This window comes from Phoca vitulina, unplaced genomic scaffold, assembly GCF_004348235.1.
Source record: "Phoca vitulina isolate PV1807 unplaced genomic scaffold, GSC_HSeal_1.0 scaffold25, whole genome shotgun sequence".
Taxonomy (NCBI): Eukaryota; Metazoa; Chordata; class Mammalia; order Carnivora; family Phocidae; genus Phoca; species Phoca vitulina.
This window is the reverse complement of record NW_022589728.1, coordinates 45,656,133-45,676,862: the sequence shown is the minus strand read 5'-3', so window position 1 is coordinate 45,676,862 and position 20,730 is coordinate 45,656,133. Positions and strand designations below refer to the sequence as shown.

The 20,730-nt window shown below is 38.4% G+C and overlaps 1 protein-coding gene across 1 annotated transcript in view; it reads left to right on the top strand.

Annotated features, from left to right (window-relative positions):
• The window catches only part of RGS22 (regulator of G protein signaling 22), a 118,639-nt gene that overhangs the window by 60,269 nt on the left and 37,640 nt on the right, over window positions 1-20,730 (top strand). The window contains exons 12-14 of the mRNA XM_032421902.1: window positions 2,274-2,388; window positions 3,818-3,940; window positions 4,963-5,064. Of these exons, the coding sequence (XP_032277793.1) occupies window positions 2,274-2,388; window positions 3,818-3,940; window positions 4,963-5,064 (340 nt within the window). The remainder of the gene's footprint in view (window positions 1-2,273; window positions 2,389-3,817; window positions 3,941-4,962; window positions 5,065-20,730) is intronic.

The following is a 20,730-nucleotide window of genomic DNA, read 5'->3' as shown; positions in this document are numbered from 1 at the left end:
CCCCAGCAGACTTTGTTTTGTATCTCATTAGTCATAACTGTGTCACATGACGATCCGTCTATGCAAGTCGGTCTTAGAAAGTGAATATTTAGCTGTCTCAGTATCACCCAGTATCTGGGAATGAGTATTGAGTTAACCAGTCAGTCAACAGTGTCTACTACATCAGGGAGTGGAAACAGAAGCGTGTTGTACCTACCTTTTGTCTGAGAAGAACCTGCAAAGCAATCTGCTGGTGGGTTGGAGTGCAGATACATTGGTGAGGTGGATGGGCATGTTTTATGGAGCTGGAAGATAAGGCTTAGAATAATTGCAGTGAGGTATGGAGAGGGAGGTGGATAAGAAAATATAAAAAGATAATGTCTAAAGCCATTAGTCTAGCTCCATAGTCTTCCATTATCTCACCCCACACTACCACATATAAATCCTTATGAATCCCACCTGTTGTGAGGATTAAATATGATAATGTGAATTTTATTTAGCACAGTGTTTGGTATGTGTTATATAGTGTTTACTTAACTGTTAGTGTCCTCTTGCCCTAAGCAAATTAGTTAACTTGCAACCTTTTAAACAAGGCTTTCCCTACCTACTTTCACATATTGCTCACTATTCTCCCCATGTAACGAACCCCTCTAGAACCCTCCTACACTGTTGGTGGGAATTCAAACTGGCAATAAGTTTTCCACTATCCATTGCAACTTCTAATTGTTAGGGTTATTAAAAATGAAAATTAAAGGATTGATAGAAATCAGCTCTGAATTTAATGTATATTATATCAAAACAAAATTACATGAGAATAAAATATTGTTAATAATGCAAGTCAAGGGGCACCTGGGAATGCAAGCTGGTGCAGCCACTCTGGAAAACAGTATGGTGGTTCCTCAAAAAGTTGAAAATAGAGCTACCATATGACCCAGCAATTGCACTACTGGGTATTTACCCCAAAGATACAAATGTAGTGATCTGAAGGGGTACATGCACCCCAATGTTTATAGCAGCAATGTCCACAATAGCCAAACTATGGAAAGAGCCAAGATGTCCATCAACAGATGAATGGATAAAGAAGATGTGGTATATATATACAATGGAATATTATGCAGCCATCAAAAAACCCAAAATCTTTCCATTTGCAATGACGTGGATGGAACTAGAGGGTATTATGCTAAGCGAAATAAGTCAATCAGAGAAAGACATGTATCATATGATCTCACTGATATGAGGAATTCTTAATCTCAGGAAACAAACTGAGGGTTGCTGGAGTGGTGGGGGGTAGGAGGGATGGGGTGGCTGGGTGATGGACATTGGGGAGGGTTTGTGCTATGGTGAGCACTGTGAATTGTGTAAGACTGATGAAGCACATTTGTTACCTCTGAAACAAATAATACATTATATGTTAAAAAAAAAGAGAGAAGATAGTAGGAGGGGAAAAATGAAGTGGGGGGAATTGCAGGGGGAGACGAACCATGAGAGACTATGGACTCTGAGAAACAAACTGAGGGTTCTAGAGGGGAGGGGGGTGGGGGGATGGGTTAGCCTGGTGATGGGTATTAAAGAGGGTACGTACTGAATGGAGCACTGGGTGTTATATGCAAACAATGAATCATGGAACACTACATCAAAAACTAATGATGTAATATATGGTGATTAACATAACATAATAAAATAAAATTAAAAAAAATAAAGGACCCCTAAACACACACGTGCGCACGCACACACACACACACACACACTCACAATACATCTCCTACCCATTTTTCAGGGAAAATCTCATTTCTTTAATTACTAATATAGCTCAAAGGGACTTCTCATTGTTACCTATCCCAGTCATCTGACATCTATATTCTTGAATTCATTCAACCAGCAATTAATCTTATAGAGAGTTGTCTTTATTGAGGACTGTACTTCATTTTCTCAGCCACTTCTTCTTTTTTTTTTTTTTAAAGATCTTATTTATTTATTAGAGAGAGAGAGAGAGAAAGCACAAGCAGTGGGAGTGGCAAGGAGAGGGAGAAGCAGGCTCCCCGCCGAGGAAGGAGCCCGACGCGGGACTCGATCCCAGGACCCCAGGATCATGACCTGAGCCGAAGGCAGACGCTTAACCAACTGAGCCACTCAGCTGTCCCTCTCAGCCCCTTCTTAAAGGCTGGACCTGATACTTGTACTTTTTCTTCCCCTGTTCTCTCCCAGCATTCAGATGCACTCCTAAGATTTGGTGCCACGTATACCAAAGGTGCTCAATATATATTGATCAATGCGTTCTTATCCTTATAATTTAGGTTGAGGCGCAGGTCAGAAAGCAGCAAAATTATTCGCTTAACATCTTTCACTGACATTTCTGAATGTCTGAAGCCCCAGCTGGATAGAAGATACACCTACACAGAAGAACCTTTGGTAAGTATTTTGAGAACTGATTTATCTGACTCTTCATTTAACTGACCAATGTCCCCTGATTTTAGAGAACTTTTATTGATTTACCATAGTATTTTTTTCTCTACTAAACAATACACTTTATTTTTTCTTTCCAAGAAGATTTGTATACAAAAATTTTTATCTGTGTTTCCTTTTGTCGTACCATGTTGCTGTATATACTCCATTGATTACTATTTTCAAAAACAACTGTCTTCCGGTTTTGGTGTGAGAATGCCTTAGATACAAAATAAGACCATCTATTATTTTTATTAAATTGCTAACATTTGATAAAAAATAATGTTTGATGTTATGTTTTGGAAACAATTTTTATAAAGCAGAGTATTTCCAGTGTGTGGCTACCTTCATAAAGTGGATTTACTACACCAGTTGTGGTTGACAGTTTTATATTCCCTAAGGATTATACTTTAGGTAGAAACTTTGGTAGTCCCAATATAGTCTGAACACTTAGCTATAATTTTGTATAACTTTTTATTTTATTCTAAGCAAACAGTTCTCCTTTTCTTCCAACCAGGGCTTTTTTCCCTACCAAAATAATATATATTTTGTAGTTTTTGGAATGCCAACAGTTAAACATCATAAAAACATTAAATTCTCACTTTAGAATATGTTTGGAAGGGGGATAAAGAGAGAGGCAGAGAGACGCTATAACAATGCCTTAAATTGTTCACGCCACAGTTATCTTAAGATTACAAAGAAGTCTGAGTTCCATACAGCAAATGCCAGAGTTCCTGTGAACGGTGGATGCCTTTTCATATTCTAAAGTCACTCTTATGCTTGGGGAAGTAGCCAAATTTCTGTGTTTCAAGAATGGTATTAGGCTTGCCAGCTTTATTGGCAGAGAGGCCCCAAAATAACAGAGTTTTGTGAGAACTTACATTACCATTTACATTCTGAAGGCCACGACCTGTACAGAGTGAGACTATCCAAGGAGGGGCCCCCTGAGGACATTTAATGAGCAGCACTGAGAGACCTTGAGGATGGTTCTTTTTATAACTCTCTTGTAGCCATTATAGCATTACCTCAAGGCTAAAATAACAGTAAATATGTAGGAACGAGGCCACCAACAGAGATTTGGAAGACTCCTAAAATGGTATCGCTGTGCCTGAAACATGAAAATAATAGAGGTTGAGAAGTTACCCTAACATTAAGTTTGAAATCAGATTGGTTTATAATAGAATGAAGTCTGCTGCTATAGTTGCTTCCATAAATGACTCCTAAGTGACAGTTATATGCAAACATACTGCATTAATTACTTACATGGTACAAAAATAAAATCAAAAGTCCAGCAGGAAAACGACAGCCTGGCAGAATTTATGAAACCCTGTTGTACAGTGTCATAAAAAATCACCATGTTCTTGGGTGGATCATGGACTTCTGTTTTGTTATCTAGGTTAAAACCATGGCAGATAGTGCCTTGGGAGGATTTGACATGGAAAATTTGTTGCAGACTTTGTATGTAGAAAATAGAGCTGGATTCTTCTTTACTAAATTCTGTGAACGTTCAGGAAACAAGGTAGAAAATAATGATTTTAAATCTAATTTTATGACTTTACCTCATTTTAAACTAAGAGAAGTTGAAATAATTCAATGCTCAAATAATTATATTTGATATTAAAATTCCCATTTCTTCTGGTAAGAAATTTTATGCTAAATATTTAGTAAAAATGTAAACATCTCAGTTATAATTCTCTTGGTTCACTGTCCTACTAGAATTACAAAGAAAAGTAAAGGATTGACTTGCATTAATTTTTTAAAAATATTTTTTATTTATTTATTTTATAGAGTGAGAGAAAGAGCGTGCCAGCAGAGGGGAGGGGCAGAGGGAGGAGAGGGAGAGAGAGAATCCTGAAGCCGACTCCCCACTGAGCATGGAGTCAGACATGGGCCTTGATCCCAGGACCCTGAGATCATGACCTGAGCCGAAACTGAGTTGGACGCTTAACTGACTGAGCCACCCAGGCGCCCCTTGACTTGCATTATTAACAATATTTTATTCTCATGTAATTTTGTTTTGATGTAATATATATTAAATTCAGAGTTGATGTCTATCAATCCTTTAATTTTCATTTTTAATAACTCTAACAATTAGAAGTTGCAATGGATAGTGGAAAACTCATTGCCAGTTTGTTTTGTTTTGTTTTCATTTTGCTCAAATGTAAAATATTTCACTGGCTCAATTATTAGAGTAGTGTTTGGTTTCAGTATGATATACATTTGTCCATATATATCAAAATACCTCCAGATTTTGGTTTCATGCCAGAAATATGTGATTACTCTTTAATTGTTAACTAGCATGCTTCCTATTTTAATGGCCAATTATGTAAGAGGCATACATGCAAAAATATAATATTTTAGTGACAATACCAGTAAATATTTTGTATGCTGCCAGTTTGTATTAGAAGATAAGACCATCTTAAATTGAACCTGATTTATGGTAACACCAAGGAGCTGAACAATTATTTATATTTGAAATTAGAGCTTTGTAGAGCTTTAATAATTGGGTGGTAATGATTTATGTATTTTTTCCACCTACAGTTGTGGAAGAACAGTGTGTACTTTTGGTTTGACCTACAGGCTTATCATCAGCTTTTCTACCAAGAAACACTTCACCCTTTTAAAGTATGCAAACAAGCCCAAGTAAGTAGTAAATAATGTTGGTTCAATGTGCAGCTCTAAGTACACAAAAAAATGAAAAAGTTGTGTCCAGCTCCAAACAAGAGAAATCTGGGACTACAGGCAAAAAGGCAGCAGTTAAATTGTTGCCATGGGATTACTTCATTTAAATGTCAGTACAATATTGTTTTATAGTCTGATTTGTGGGTTTCCATTTTATCTATTTTATTTGGTTTGCTTTATTTTCTCTGCTGGCAAGTACTTGTTCTGCCAATAAAGGACATCCCATATTTTTTGTAATTTATGCCTTTTTGGTTTGGTTGTGAGTGACTTAAAAGAGAACCCTGAGAGAGGACTTGTCATGAATCATTGAAGTGATGGGGAACAGAGACACTGACCAGAGCTATTCTCTGAGCTTACTGTAGGAATCAACTGTTGGACATACTCAGCCTGGTGACCTTCTAGAGGGCGGGAAATGATGTTGACTCTGTGGTGTAGGCTCCATGTCATCCCCTATGCTTCTGTACTACACACCACGTAAGACAGAGACAGAGGTGGAGGAAAGAACATCTCAAGACCATGCCGAAGCAAAATAGAGGAGGAAGAACAGAGGATTCTCTGCAAAGGGAAACCGAGAGAGTGGCCTCTTTTGAGGGGGAAGGAAAGAGAATAGAATTATGACTCAAGCTCACTTAATCTTTTCAGTTTTTTATTCTTAGGATCTTGTGATGTTTTTTTTCTTTCAAATTATTTATTTATTTGAGAGAGAGAGAGCATGAGCAGGGGGGAGGGCAGAAAGAGAGGAAGAAGCAGACTCCTTGCTGAGCAGGGAGCCCGACATAGGGCTCGATATCAGGACCCTGAGATCATGACCTGATCCCAAGGCAGATGCTTAACTGACTGAGGCACCCAGGAGCCCTAGGATCTTATGATCTTTTATGGAGAGAAGTCTTCAAGCCTAGAAAACTGCTAATCACTTCTATATTTGTTCACCACGTAAGTGGTTCTCATAAGCTGGAATAACCCCATTCCAGAGAACCTCTCCCCAGATGATGCAGAGATAGTTTTGTCATATCGTGTATTACCTTATATTCTTATTCAGGATCTCAGAGAGCTGCTGGATGTTTGTTGTTCCTCCCACCACCCGGACTCAGGTGTTAATAACTATGCTTTGTAAATCAGCTGACAGAGCTTTGTACTTTTTATTATGAGAACAAGGGCTTCAGCTGCTACCTAGCCCAGATCTGGCTCAATGCGATCATGAAATTATAGCTCTAATTTGCCAGTACCGTTTTTTGAGACCACACAGTGGGCTCTTTCGCTTGTTCATCCTTGACCTGTGGGTCTCTACATATCCTCCTCCCCCTGGCCTATTGCTCCTGTCTGGAAAAGTACCATCTGTTATTTATTATGTTTTCACTACTGCAAAGCCCACTCCTCCAAACATCTTTGGCTGATCCATCAAGTGGGTTCTTTGTTGTTGTTGTAGTCACCATATTTCCATGCACTTGTACAGATGGAAATTCTATTTAAGTTTGGTAGACTTACTAGTTCTTAGTAATGAAATTATTCTACCCGCTATAGAAGTATTGTGAAACAGGATACAACCAACTTTTGGTTATTCTGAGATGGATTATTCTGTTTGGGGATCATCAAGGTCTGAAAGCTTTTTATCCTCCTCTAGATTATCTTCTAAAATTTTTTTTTTTAGGGGTGCCTGGGTGGCTCAGTTGGTTAAGCGACTGCCTTCGGCTCAGGTCATGATCCTGGAGTCCCGGGATCGAGTCCCACATCGGGCTCCCTGCTCGGCAGGGAGTCTGCTTCTCCCTCTGACCCTCCTCCCTCTCATGCTCTCTGTCTCTCATTCTCTCTCTCTCAAATAAATAAATAAAATCTTAAAAAAAAAAAAAAAAAATTTTTTTTTAAAAATAGAAGTATAATTAGCATACAATGTTAGATTCATTTCAGGTGTACAACATAGTGATTCAACAATTTTGTACATTACTCAGTGCTCATCATTGTAAGTGTAGTCACATCTGTCACCAAACAACATTATTACAACATTAATAACTATATTCCCTATGCTGTGCTTTTCATCACCATGACTTATTTTATAACTGGAAGTTTGTATATCCCTTAATTGCTTTTATCTGTTTTATTCATGTCCCCATTCACCTCCCCTCTAGCAACCACCAATTTGTTTTCGTATTTAAGAATCTGTTTTCTTGTCGGGGCGCCTGGGTGGCTCAGTCGTTAAGCGTCTGTCTTCGGCTCAGGTCATGATCCCAGGGTCCTGGGATCGAGCCCCACATCTGGCTCCCTGCTCTGCGGGAAGTCTGCTTCTCCCTCTCCCACTCCCCCTGCTTGTGTTCCCTCTCTCACTGTGTCTCTCTCTGTCAAATAAATAAAATCTTAAAAAAAAAAAAAAAAGAATCTGTTTTCTTGTCATTTGTTCATTTGTTCTGTTTTTTAGATTCCATATATAAGGATGGACCTAGAGGGTGTTATGCTAAGTGAAATAAGTCAGACAGAGAGATAAATACCATATGACTTCACTTATTCTTCCCTAGGTTATCTTTTGGGGAGTCACAGCAGGAGGGAGGGGGGAACAATGGAGAGAGTTGCCTTCAGGTTAATAGAGGGAAATTGAAGGAGCAAGTCATGTGATTTTTTTTTTCTTGGCTTGTTTGCTTTTTACATCTATGGTTACTTTATTTTTTGGTTAATAGAGCAATGGTCTAGATTGGTTTAGGTTTTAATTATCCAAGATTTCTGTGCCTCCAGATATAAGAATTGCCTCACAGTATGAAATAGCATTCATTTCTTTATAATACAAATGCTGTACGGCTTTCTTCAAGGGTATATTTACAATACAGATATTTGGATCAATAATGCCAATGGTAGAATGTAATCAGCTGGCATCATGTTAAAGGCACTGTGAACAATATAAAATTGTTTTTATACATCTGACACGCTATATGGTAGGAGACCAAGAGTTGGTTCCAAGGGACTTACATGCTTTTCTGTATGATAGTAAGCAAATTACATACCTTGAAGTTTTGCCTCATAAAATATTGCAGAAGTAGGCAGACTAGATGTGGAACCAGTGACAGTGACTTAGCAAGAGTAGTATTCCAAGAGCTTGAACTGCAGCCTAGGGCGCATCCTGAAGATTTTACTGCATGGCTTCAAGATAGAATAGTGCAGTTAGAAGCCAATTGAAATGGTCTTGGCAAGGAGAAAAGGAGTCACTTACCCTAGTGCAGAGGTAAAGTCTTTGACTCTATTAACAGTTTTCCAGGGGACTATCTACCACTGCTAAGATTTGGAGCCTAGATTGTTGCCACAGATAGTCCTACTGCTTTTTTGATACTACATACTTGCTTCAGTGATAGAGTACTACAAAAGAATGAAGGAGATCTGGGTACCACTGTCTTTTATGACGTCTTTCATCTTTGTAGAAATCTTTCAAACAAAGCGCATTCCAGCAAAAACTAGGCATTTAGAATTTACCACTCTCTACAGCATATACATTGAGAATTTGTTTTGAAATAAGCAAACAAGTATGATCATAAATATTGCACATGTTTACACACATGTACACACACTTATTCTTATTAATCACATACATATTTAAGTGGGAAAGAGGAAGAGAGAAAAAAACAGTAAAAATTAGAGCCCAGGAGAAAAATTATTTGGAGAATGTAGGAATTAATGAGTGGAGAGAGTAGGTAAGAATGAAATGGAAAAGAGGAATAAGAGGATTTGCTTATTTTTACTACAAAGTGCTATTTAATATAAAGATATTCTTGCAGCAATGTGAGATTTTTTGCCTTATTCAATGGAACATGTATCACCTAGATCAGAGGGTATATGACATAGAAGGGAAAAAAAAAATCACAGACTTGGAGTTGAAAGAAATGAATTTACATCACATGCTGTTATTATTATGCTAGTTCTTAGCTGGGTAAACTTAGTCAAGTCAGTCAGTTTAATAAGCCTCAGTTTCATGTCCTATAAAATGTGGGTGGTAATAATGCTTTACATTTTATTTCTTTCTACTGTTTTAGAAGTTACATATTCTATTTCTCTTTTCACCCTTACAGTTTTAACATGCATACCCAAATTAACAAAGTCTACAATTAATCATTATCTTAATCCTTTCAAATAACTTAAGGATCTTAGAACACTTTAATTCCACCACACCTTGCCCATTTTACATATCATTTTTGTATGGCATTTAAATTTTTTTTATATACCTACCAAGTAGCTATCATCATTTTTGTTTTGATACCATTGATGTTTGTGTAGATTTATTCACACACAGATTTCATGCTTATCATTGCTTTTTGCATCATATTCCTTCCTTTGGGTTTCATTTCTGAAGAATATCTTTTAGTAGGGTTTTCATTAGGATTTACTAGTGGTAAAAAATCAGATTTTATTTGTCTGAAAATGTTTATTTAAATTCTCTCATCGGTCATGTGACTGAATATAGAATTATAGGTTGACTATTTTCTCTCAGCACTTTGAAGATATTATTCTACTGTCTTAGGGTTTCTATTGCTCTTTTTGAGGAGTCTCCTGTTGCCCCTTTGCTTTTTCTCATCGTTTGATTTTTAATCTTCTCTTAAACTTCAGTGTTCCATATTGCACGTCAGTGTGTTTACCATAATTATCTTTCTTGGGTCGAAGTTGCTTCTAGAATCTGAGGAATCATGTCTTTTATCAATTCTGGAAAATCCTCAGCCATTATTTCCTTCAGTTTTTCTACTTGTCTTTTCTGTGTTCTCTCCTTCAGGATTCCCTGTCTGGTAATGTTGTCAATCCTATATCTCTCTTAATCTCTCAAGGTTTTCTGTATTTTTTTTTTTTTTTTTTTTGAGAGAGAGAGAGATTAGAAGTGGGGTGAGGGGCAGAGGCAGAAGCAGGCTCCCCCACTGAGCAGGGAGCCCGATTTGGGGCTTGATCCCAGGACCCTGGGATCATGACCTGAGCTGAAGGCAGATGCTTAACTGACTGAGCCACCCAGGTGCCCCTTTTTCTCTCTTTTAGTATCTGTGTTGCATGTGGTAAATTGAAATAGATATATTTCCTTTGATCTGTTTTCCAGTTCATATGTTGTTTCTTCAGCAGATTTCAATCTGCTATTTAACCCATCCATTGAGTTATTTTAAGAATTATTTTTTTTATTATTATTCTACTTGTGTTTTTCAAGTCTCTCTGATGTTTTTGTCTCATTTTTCCTTCATGTTTTTATTTCTTCTTTTATGTCTTTAAACATTTTAAACATATATTATAGTCTGTAGCTATGTTAGTTATCTATTCCTGCATGACAGTATTACCATAAGTTTGTGGCTTAAAATGACACATATTTATTATCTCACAGTTTATATAGATAAGGAGTCTGGGCACAACTTTGCTGGGTCCTCTGCAAGGCTGTAAATCAAGATGTTGGCCAGGGCTAGTTTCTCATCTGTAGTCCCACAGGGAAGGATCTGCTTCATGGTTGTCAGCAGCATCAGGGTCCTTGCAGCCACTGGAGGAGAACTCAGTTTCTCACTGGCTGTCAGCTAGATGCTACCCCAGCTCTGTGCCATATAGTGTGGCCCCCTCCATGGTGGCAGCTCACAACATGGCAGCTTACTTCTCCAAAACCAGCAAGGGAGGCAGTTTCTTAGCAAGACAGGCATTACCATTGTGTGTAATGTAATCGCATACACATAGTCACATATATCTCATCACTATTACTGTATTCTATTGGTCAGAAGCAAGCCATGCATTATATGCCTACACAGGGGGAGAGAATTACAAAAGGGCATGAACACTAGGAGACACTGAGAGTCTGACTGCTACAGCATCCAATAATTCTATGATTTGTAGTTTTTGGAAGAACTAATTTTGCTATTTATTATTTTTGCCGACATGTTGCATTCCTTCTTATATGTAAGTCTGAATTATGAGCTGTTTAGGGAGGTTTTTACCTATGGTGCTTATGCTAGGCACATTTTTAATGCTGATTTCTCATCTTGGAGTTTCCTTATTTGCCAAGTGTAATCTTGAAAACCCAACCCACAAGATGGTAAATTTACAATAATGAATCCTGAATTCTTTTGCATGGAGTCTAGGCCAGGGCAAGCAAGCTTCTGTTTTTGTTTCCTAGGTCTGGTCAATGTAGATATAGGTAGTGACAGAGATAGAGACAGAGATAGAGATATACACATGCATATATTTTTTTTCCCATTCTGCATTTCACATTGTGTATGCCCCTTCAAGGACCTTGGTGTATGTATGGCTCTTAGTATAACTTTTCCACCTAGTGAGGGCCCAAGGACTTGTCTCCTGTACCCAGTGGCTCTTATAACCCACACTCTTGGTTTGCCCCATGGTAGTCCTATTGTCAGCTCATGCTTATCACCCTGATTTTTAGTATATTACTTAATTTTGGCCCCTGCTGGTTTTCCTTATTATCTCAGCCATACATTTAAAAGAATATTTGTTATATTTTAGGTATTTTATAGAGAAAGGATTTTCAACTAATCTAGCCTGTCAGCATACCGGAAAAGGAAGCAGTCATATATTTTCTAATACCCACAGTAAACATACGAGGTATTTTTATCCTATTTTTTTAATAGATAAAAACAAACTACATCTCTGAAATGTTAACCTTGCTGAAGTTTCATAGCTAGGAACAAAATTAAGCTCAAACTTGAGATGCAGAACTGATTTCAATGCTGCACTTCACCTCCTTTACCCTATAAAAGTTCTCATGTCTACTTCACAGGACGTCTGTAAGGATGGCATAAGATAATGTAGGTGGGAATATTTTGTAGTACAGACATACCTGGAGATATTGTAGGTTTGGTCCATACCACTGCAATAAAGAAAATATCACAATAAAGTGAGTCGAACGAGGGGTGCCTGGGTGGCTTTGTCGGTTAAGTGGGTGACTTGATTTCAGCTCAGATCATGATCTCAGGGTTGTGAGATCGAGCCCTGCATTGGGGCTCTGTGCTGGGTGTGGAGCCTGCTTAAGATTCTCTCCCTTTCCCTCTGCTCGTCCCCTCCCACTTGCATGCTCTCTTTCTCTCTCTCTAATTAAATTAAATTAAATTAAAATAAAATAAAAGAATCCAATGAATTTTTTTGGTTTCCCAGTGCATATTCAAGTATGTTTACACTACACCGTGGTCTATTAAGTGTGCAATAGTCTTATGTCTAAAAAACAATGTATATACCTTAATTAAAAAATACTTTATTACTAGGGGTGTCTGGGTGGCTCAGTCGGTTAAGCGGCTGCCTTTGGCCCAGGTCACGATCCCAGGGTCCTGAGATTGAGCCCCACATCGGGCTCCTTGCTCAGCGGGAGCCTGCTTCTCCCTCTCCCTCTGCCTGCCACTCTCCCTGCTTGTTCTCTCTCTCTCTCTCTCTGAGAAAAATACTTTATTACTAGCAAACGCTAACCATCATTTGAGCTTTCAGGAAGTCCTAATGTTTTTGCTGGTGGAGGGTCTTCGACACTGATGGCTGCTGACTGATCAGAGTGGGGGTTGCTGAAGGTTGGGGTAGCTGTGGTAATTTCTTGAAACAATAATGAAGTGTGCTGCATTGATCGACTCTTCCTTTTACTTAACACTTAGAGGCCATTGTAGGGTTATTAATTGACCTAATTCCAATTGTTTTGTCTCAGGGAATAGGGAGGCCCGAGAACAAGGAGACAGGGGAATGGCTGGGTGGTAGAGCGGTCAGAACCCAACAACATTCATCGATGACGTTCGTCATCTTACTTGGGCACAGTCTGTGTCACCCCAACATAATTACAATAACATCAAAGGTCACTGATCACAGATCACCACAGCAAATATAGTAATAATGAAAAGTTTGGGAGATGGTGAGAATTACCAGAATGTGACATAGAGGCAGAAAGTGAGCAAATGCTGTCGGGAAAATGATGCCAAGAGACTTGCTCCAGGCTGGGTCGCCACAGACCTGCACTTTGTAAAGAAAATGCAGTATCTGCAAAGCACAGCAAAGCGAAGTGCAGTAAGATATGTTTTGCCTGTATACTGTAGAGCACGCTATGGAATAAGTAAATATCATTATCATTATTAGAGTCAATACTTAAGGTTCTCTCAATTACCTAGACAATGGGGAAGGAAAAGAGGAATTTGAAGATATCCAAGTAAATAGGCTGGAAGAACAGCAACTCCTAAATTCATAGCTATTCATTCAATCAGTACTAGAACTTACTGAGTTTCAGAATATACCTCATAGAATCACAACCTTTAAAGAATATCTTTGACAATATTGTTACTTACTAGTTAACACTTACTGAGAGCGGCTATGTGCCAGGCAAGGTTCTATAAATACGGAGATGATTGGGGCAAAGTTCTTTGCTTAAAGAGCTCACTTTCTAGTGGGGGAGAGAAATAATTACTGAAGTACTTCAATTATATTTAAAACAAAACCAAATTAATAGCATCTTAACTGGTGATTAAGTTCTTAACTGGAAATTACTTCTTTCTTCACCAGCAGGCTAACAGTTGGTTATTGGTTTTTTTCTGTTTTTTTTTTTTTTTAATTATTGAGGTATAATTTACATACAGTGTTATATTGGCTTCAGATGTACCACGTAGTGATTTGACAACTCTATACATTACTCAGTGCTCACCATGATAAGTATAGTCAGCATATAAAGTGATTACAATATTATTGACTATATTCCCTGTGTTGTACTTTCCATCTCTGTGAATTATTTAATTTATAACTGGAAGTTTGTAGCTCCTAACCTTTTTTTAAATCTATTTCACCCATCCCCTCACCCACCTCCCCTCTGGCAACCACCAGTTTGTTTTTTGTATTTAAGAGTCTTTTTGTTTGCTTATTGTTTGATCATTCGTTTTTTAGATTTCACATATGAGTGAAATCATATAGGAGTTGTCTTTCTCTGTCTGATTTATTTCACTTAGCATAAGACCCTTTAGCCCCATCCATGTTGTTGCAAGAGCAAGCTCTCATTCTTTTTGTGTCTGAGTAATATTCCATTACACACACACACACACACACACACACACACACACACCCCACATCTTCTTTATCCATTCGTATATCAGTGGACATTTAGGTTGCTTCCATATCTTGGCTATTGTAAATAATGCTGCAATAAACATGGGGGTGCGTATATCTTTTTGAATTAGTGTTTTTGGTTATTGTTTTTAAAAAATAATCATCAGCTTCTTTTAAAATACCCATAGGAGGAAAAGAACGGTTTCCTTTTTTTTTTTTTTTTTTTTTCACTTTTGAGCCAAAACCTTTCATCCTTTGGTCTTATTCTGACCCTGTGAAGCAATTACAAAATAAATCTTTCTTTCAGGTGACAACACTTCAAACAAAAAATTATAATGTCATGTTTTATTCAGATCAACAACTTTAGACTAAATCTCAAATCTTTTCAGTATCTTTTACCATAACTAGATGAAATCTTGACATTTGGAAGTCTCTCCTGACATCTCCACTCAATAATTTGATAGCTTGGAAATATTCTGGCCTAATGCTTTAGTGAGTGACTCTGTTGCTCCTATGTGTGTACCTTCCTACAAAGAAATCACTGGATGCAAAACCATAGTAAAGAGATCAGTCTAAGTGACTACTTCTACCTACCCAGAGTCTGTAGTACCGTCACTGGCTTACTCTTGGGTTTGCAAAATTGCACACGAGAGAAAGAGGACACAAAACCTGAGTCAATAAATGTCATCAGACCTATATTATGCATTGGTATTTTTAGGGAAGCCATAAGTTATGTGATAGTAATGCAGAATTCATTAATATATTCATTCAGCAATTATTTGTTGCTATCCTTCTCATTCCTTCTGGGCCCAAATCACTTTAGTTTCCCATTAGGTGATCTTAGACACAGTGTGGAGCCAAATGAAGTTCATACCAGCTTGGGCAGCATAATCCCACCTGAGGGGTCTACAGGTATGTCCATGTATTTGACTCCTTTGCTCCTATTTCTGTCTATTCCTGTGGAAGCAAAAAATCAACGCAAGTTAGATAGCTGTTAGATCGCCAATTACAAGCAAATTTTCCCTAGCCGAGAAACTTTTACTGACACTTACACAAACAGCTATCAAACATCTGGTACATACGAGGCTCTGATCGATGGTGGGAACACTTTGGGGAACGAAGCACACACAGGTGTTGCCACCCAAATGCTATCAAGGTTCAAGAAGGTACTCTTCTTTTGCCTACGTTTCCAGAAAACACTAGGAAGATTGAGAAAGAGGAGACCATGTAGCTCTATCCCCATAAAATTTGCATTGTCCTGACAATGTTTCTCCATGTAGTTTGAGCTAATTTTAGGTAACCAAGACCTTGGGTGTTACCATAAATTCCTTTGAAAAAACTTACAGCACAGAGAGGCGGTGTTGAAGTTTTTTCTGATAATCAGCTTAGTTTTTTTTCTTTGCTTGCTGTCATCCATTACCTTAATTGTTTAGCTCTTCTCCTTCCTTGGCATTTACAGGATTTAAATACTTCAGGGTGGTCCTGACATTTTCATTAAAGTGCTGTGAGCTAAGTGCTCCCTTTCTAGGCTGATGGTGTATTTTCAGGTGCACTAACAGAGCTCATTATTTCTTTATACAGCAGCAGCATTAAGAATCAAGCTGTGTTTCCTGAAAGATGAATGGGCATGGGTGAGGGGTGAGGTTGGGGTGGTGATTAAATGTGGAAAATCCTGTGCCTCTTCATAGCTTTATGGTAAGTTGCAGTGTCTTTATAATTAGGCTGCTTCTTGAGTGCTGGGCAATTACTCTTCAGGCTTTATTACATTATTTGTTTTTGTTACCAGAGAGATGGTGTCCCAAGTAGCAGTCAGGCTTGGAATCCTGTGCACTATGAATCACTGAGCACAGAATCAGCGGGGTTCCCATCTTGCGTCCCATTTTATTGTGCTTGCTAGTGAATTCAGGAAGAACACGTATAGAAGCCAGCTTTCTAGCTTACAGTTATTCATTCGTTTCTCCTGTTCCTGATGCTTATACCAGCTATCTACATTCAGTCTTCAGATTTTGAATATTATAGGATTATGAGCCAAAAAAGGATCTCCAAAGATCCTCTTTTAATCCTCTTGTTTCCAAAGAAGTCAGCATATGAAGTTCTCTAAACCATAATTAGCATTATACCTGACATTTATTTAATGTTTACTGTCAATTAGGTTCTGTGGTGACCACTTTAAAGGGATAATTTTATTCTTCACCATCCTAAAAGGCAGATATTGGTATTATCCCCATTTTACAGATTAGGAAGCCAACATTTAGAGAAATTGAATACTTTCTTAAGGCCATCCATTCAGCAATTAGACTTAACTTCTAAGGTCGTTGCTTTGTTATTGTCTCTAGAAAAAGGAGTATCTCTTTATCACCTTGTTTAATCTTTCACTGTAGTATCTTCAAATATCTTTATAGACGCTAAATACTAAAATACCAAGTTTAACCCTTAACATTTTCCCCCACTGGACTTTAAGCTCCAAGAAGACTGCTTTGTTTACCTTGTGTGTTCAGAACTGGAACTGGCATATAAAAGATGCTCTAATAATATTTACTGAATGACTGAATGAACTCACTGGCATCTTTATATCCTTAGCAACATATTATAAACCTGATTATAGATAATCATTGATTAGTTTTATATGACTGCCAGCAAGGTGTTTTTATTTAAAAACATTTAAAAAAATAAAAATAGTTTAAGGAGCCTACATATACCATCACCTAGCTTCAACTGTGATCCTTTCTTTCTAGGCATGCTGTGTGTACAGTCCAAGTTTGCTTTTAAAAAAGAGCTCTTGGGGGCGCCTGGGTGGCTCAGTTGGTTAAGCATCTGCCTTCGGCTCAGGTCATGATCCCAGGGTCCTGGGATCGAGCCCCGCATCGGGCTCTCTGCTCAGCGGGAAGCCTGCTTCTCCCTCTCCCACTCCCCCTGCTTGTGTTTCCTCTCTCGCTGTGTCTCTCTCTGTCAAATAAATAAATAAAATCTTTTAAAAATAAATAAATAAATAAATAAGAGCTCTTGGGGTGCCTGGGTGGCTCAGTCAGTTAGGCATCTGACTCTTGGTTTTGGCTCAGGTCATGATCTCACGGGCGGTGGTGAGATCGAGCCCCATCTCGGGCTCCATGATCAGTGCAGAGTCTGCTTCGGATTCTCCCCTCCACCCCGCCCCGTCCCTCCTCTCGCTCTCTCTCAAATAAATAAATAAAATCTTAAAAAAAAAAAAAAAAAAAAGAGCTCTTTGGAGTGCCTGGGTGGCTCAGTCGGTTAAGCGTCTGCCTTCGGCTCAGGTCATGGTCCTGGAGTCCCAGGATCCAGCCCCACGCCTGGCTCCCTGCTCAGTGGGGAGTCTGCTTCTCCATCGCCCTCTGCCCCTCCCCCTGCTCCTTCTCTGTCTCTCTCTTACTCTCTCAAATAAATAAATAAAATCTTAAAAAAAAAAAGAGCTCTTAAGAAATTTCACTGGAGCAACAATGAAGTCTCCTTGTCCATTTCCACTTTACCCGAGGAACTTAAAAATAAGGTTGCTTCCTGAAACCGAACCTATGAAATCATTGTGTAAAACAATGTGTAAATAAAACAGAGCAGTTGTCTAGGGAATGGTTTCACAGGCCAGCAAGACTTAAAATGAAGGTACCGGTACATTTAAAGAAAGTATGTTCCCGTCAAGGAGAAGTATTAGTCAGCAGAGCATCCAGAAAAAGAATGTTGCAGAGGCTGACCTTGACCTCGCAGTTGAAGCACTATGCTGAACGGTCTACTCCTGTGAGCACCTCATTAGCCTAATAGATCTCACGGAGAGAACATTCACGGGGGTCATAGTTAATTTCCCTGATTTGACTGTAAGCAACCTCGACATTTAAGGGTTGCTTTCTAAGGTGATGGGCTGGCTAACATAAACAGCCAACCTGTTTGACAGTTGATTTTCTCATTGTAAAATAATCCCTCAGTGATCTGGTTTCATGATCAATTTCTCTTGTTTTGTTAGTGTGGATTAACTTCCTTGTGAGACAGGTTTTTGTTTGTTTTTGTTTTTGTTTTTTAAAGCCAAAAATGTTAATATAGTCATGCTTTTCTCATTGAATTATTCTTTGTTCATTGACTTTCAAGAAATTATTTTTATTGGAGGTTGAATGATTCCATTAGTTTAAATACATATTTTGCTTTTGTCAGAAGTTTTTTTAATGAATCCAAAAATTTACCAAAATAAAATACTTATTTGTTGCTTAGTTTTCCTTGAACCAAGTAGTAGTAACTCTTTTTTGTGTGTAATTGTTTATTTTATTCCATTTTATATTAATCAGTTTTGTTTAAAATACCTGAAGCAATGGCCCAAGTTATTCTTAAGCCTAGTATATTTTGTCCCTTGAGTTTGTAGTTTGCTTTTGGCTTTACTTAACATGTTCTGTGTTCCCTTCTGATTTTTCATTCTGTCCAAAATGATTCAAGTTTGTTTCATTCTTTTATCCTACTGGCAATTTTTTTTTTTAAGTTCTCTTTTGCACTGAGTTCTTCTTAATAGAATCGGAGTAACTGCCAGAAATTCTCAGTTTGATTGTCATCACATTATCTTTTTTTGTGCAATTCCATTTTGTGTTGATCTCTGCAGTAGTTTGCCTCTCAGTATCAGGATGTTGCAATCTCTGGGAATCTTGAAGATTCCTAATTGAAAAACCCCAAGGTCCTTCACATGAAAACCCATTTGTGGAAAGCTCCATCTGCAATTTATTCTCTCTCGGCGTAGCTCCTCAGTAATGTTTTTGAGCTCCTAGTGGGATATGAGAGGTCATTAAAAATCATCATTTTTTCCTCTTTTTGCAGAAAAAAAACAACACTGGGTTGCCTGAACTTGCTCATTATTTTTTTTTCTGCCTCATATGAACTCAGATAATGATGTTCTATGCCTGGTAGAGCTGTGAATGGTTATGAAAACAGATCTCATTTTTTGCTGAAGTAAATATTTTGTGATTTCTGAAAGTGTCCCATATCAAGGCATTTATGTTCCTTTTATAAACCCCTCTGGGGACCCTTTGCCTCTAGCTCTTTGGAACACAGTTTCATCTTATTATTTCATATAAATTCCAAGGATGGAATTATTGAGCCCCGTCGAGAAGGTCCCACATGGCTTGCTGTTTGCCTTCAAGCGCCGCAATATGTTTTGTCTGTTCTGCTGTGTTTGAGGTTATCTGGGAAGTGATGTGGGGCTTTTTGGGACCAAACACCGTATCAAGATCCACTAGTATCAATTTTATATCTCATGATGCTTCGTGTTTTTTCCTCGGAGCTGCTCCTTATATTCTCTCAGGAGGACAAGTTAACAAGCTTTTCCCCACCAAACTCTTACCGCTTCTGATGTATTGATCAGACTGAAGGGAAATTGATCGTTGAAGCTCGCTTTGCTCTTTTCTAAATAAGGACTATTCAGAATGTAAAGTTTCAAAGAACTTGTTTGCTCTGTTCTTGTAGTTCAACCTTGCTCAATTGAACTATTAAAAAGAACTTTACCATATCCATATTTTTAAAAATTGGATGTCAGTTAAACAGTATTTAAGTCAACTGTTATAAATTGGCATATTCTGGTATGAATTGGTATTTTCAGGTATATGACTTTGCCTCCAGTGAATATTTGAATTAATTGGTGTCATTTGCATTTTTTCTGACTTTATTTCTCTCTCTCTCTCTCTTTTTTTTTTTTTTATAAAGATTTTATTTATTTATTCATGAGAGAGCGAGAGAGAAAGGCAGAGGGAGAAGCAGGCTCCCAAGGAGCAGGGAGCCCGATGTGGGACTCGATCCCAGGACCCTGAGATCATGACCTGAGCCGAAGGCAGACGTTTAACCATCTGAGCCACCCAGGCGCCCCCTGTCTCTCTCTTTTTAAAGATTTTATTTATTTATTTGACAGAGAGATACATAGTGAGAGAGGGAACACAAGCAGGGGGAGTGGGAGAGGGAGAAACAAGGCTTTCCACTGAGCAGGAAGCCCGATGCGGGGCTCGAGCCCAGGATCCTGGGATCATGACCTGAGCCAAAGGCAGACGCTTAATGACTGAGCCACCCAGGCACCCCTCTCTCTCTCTCTCTTTTTTTTTTTTTTAAAGATTTTTTAAAAATGTATTTATTTTAGAGAGAAAAAGAGAGGGGGAAGGGGTGGAGGGGGAGGGAGCAGGACAAGTAGACTCCTCTGCTGAGCACAGAGCCCAGCTTGGGGCTTGATCCCACCACCACAAAATCATGACCTGAGCTGAAATCAAGAGGCACACGCTCAACTGACTGTGCCACCCAGGCGCCCCTATTTCTCTTTCTTCAGCGATCATGATAGGAAAAGAGAAGTATATTTGCCTTATAATCAGTGGCATGATGATAAATATTTAACAACCAGCTCTCCAGGGGGAAAAGCAGCCCTGATTTGTAGATTTGCATATCTCTGGGTGTAAGCACTCTCCCCATGGATGATTTCAAGCTGCCAACATGACATCACTGAATGCAGAGTGGGGAAGGGATGTGTAGTAGAACGTGCAGTAGTATTTCACCATTCAGATACACTAGAGGTAAATAACCTCAAGAGCATGGATGATAGTAAAAGCAGTAAAATCATTAGGAAGTGATGAATTTTGGGTATTCATTATTTTTGTTTTCAGT